Genomic DNA, 1,180 nt, shown 5'->3' on the forward strand with positions numbered 1-1,180 from the left:
TACCCGATGGCAGCCCCTAAAGTACGTTTCATGACCAAAATTTATCATCCTAATGTAGACAAGTTGGGAAGAATATGTTTAGATATTTTGAAAGGTAAGTGTTAACTTTTATCAATATATGCTATTAAGATTACTCCTTTTTCTCTTAAGCATTCCATATTGAGAATCTGAACGTTGTAATCTTGCCTATTATATATAAAGACCAGGAAGGTCTGTGGGAATGAAATGCAGTAGTTCTGGGGCTGTTGTTTCATGCCTGATCATTCTGGGCCTGTTCTCTTCCTAGATAAGTGGTCCCCAGCGCTGCAGATCCGCACAGTTCTGCTATCGATCCAGGCATTGTTAAGTGCTCCCAATCCAGACGATCCATTAGCAAACGATGTAGCGGAGCAGTGGAAGACCAACGAAGCCCAAGCCATAGAAACAGGTATTTAATATCCATTCTCCTTCACACTACCTCCACTTTTTAAAACAAATAAACTACGTTTTAAAAAACCTCTTTTAGAGTCTTAACAAAAATAAAAAATAATATAAAGAGGAGTAAGTCAGATCCTGCTTCTAAGTATATGAGCACCTTTTAATGGATGTTTAAGCTCCACCTGATGGTCTGCTTCTTGACCCCCAAATTAAAGACTGCCTGTAATAGGGAGCTCTTCAACTCTTGTATAACCTATACCTGGTGCCTCAGATACTGAGTGTGTACTATTTATCTAGCAGGACATAGAGATAATGGAAAACTTTTTAACGCCTTGAGCTGCTTTGTATTTCATCTGATTAATAAGACTGTATCACTTCAGAGCTAGGGAGTTTGATATCATTGAGCTTCCTGCTACAGATTTTAACAAAATTAGTGGAGAGCATTATATATCTAGAAATGAAGGAGACAAGTCTTCTCATGATGTTGAATTTTGTAGAACTTCTGGATTCCACTCTATTGTTTTGGTAATTAGACATACATAGGCTTTCTGTCTGACCCAGATGACAGAAAAATGGCGTGAATTAACTTAATACTACTTAATTTTTATAGAGTTTGGAAAGTAACATTAAGCTAAGTCAAATAATAATTGAATGTTTGTTTTTGTCTGCAGCTAGAGCATGGACTAGGCTATATGCCATGAATAATATTTAAAATCGATCTGATCATCCAGTGTGCATCATTTCTCCTGTTCTGCCAAGACTT

At 37.0% G+C, this 1,180-nt stretch overlaps 1 protein-coding gene across 1 annotated transcript; it reads left to right on the forward strand.

Moving 5' to 3' along the window:
* Positions 1–6: 6 nt before the first annotated feature.
* On the forward strand, positions 7–1,174 carry LOC120227820 (ubiquitin-conjugating enzyme E2 N-like; the record flags this gene model as incomplete). The annotated part of the gene is made up of 3 exons (XM_039225835.1): positions 7–94; positions 287–427; positions 1,089–1,174. Coding segments are annotated over 3 exons (270 nt in total), but the record flags the coding sequence as incomplete, so codon positions are not given.
* Between the last annotated feature and the right edge of the window lie 6 nt (positions 1,175–1,180).

This window comes from Hyaena hyaena, unplaced genomic scaffold (genome assembly GCF_003009895.1).
Source record: "Hyaena hyaena isolate Hyena2069 unplaced genomic scaffold, ASM300989v1 scaffold_5092, whole genome shotgun sequence".
Taxonomy (NCBI): Eukaryota; Metazoa; Chordata; class Mammalia; order Carnivora; family Hyaenidae; genus Hyaena; species Hyaena hyaena.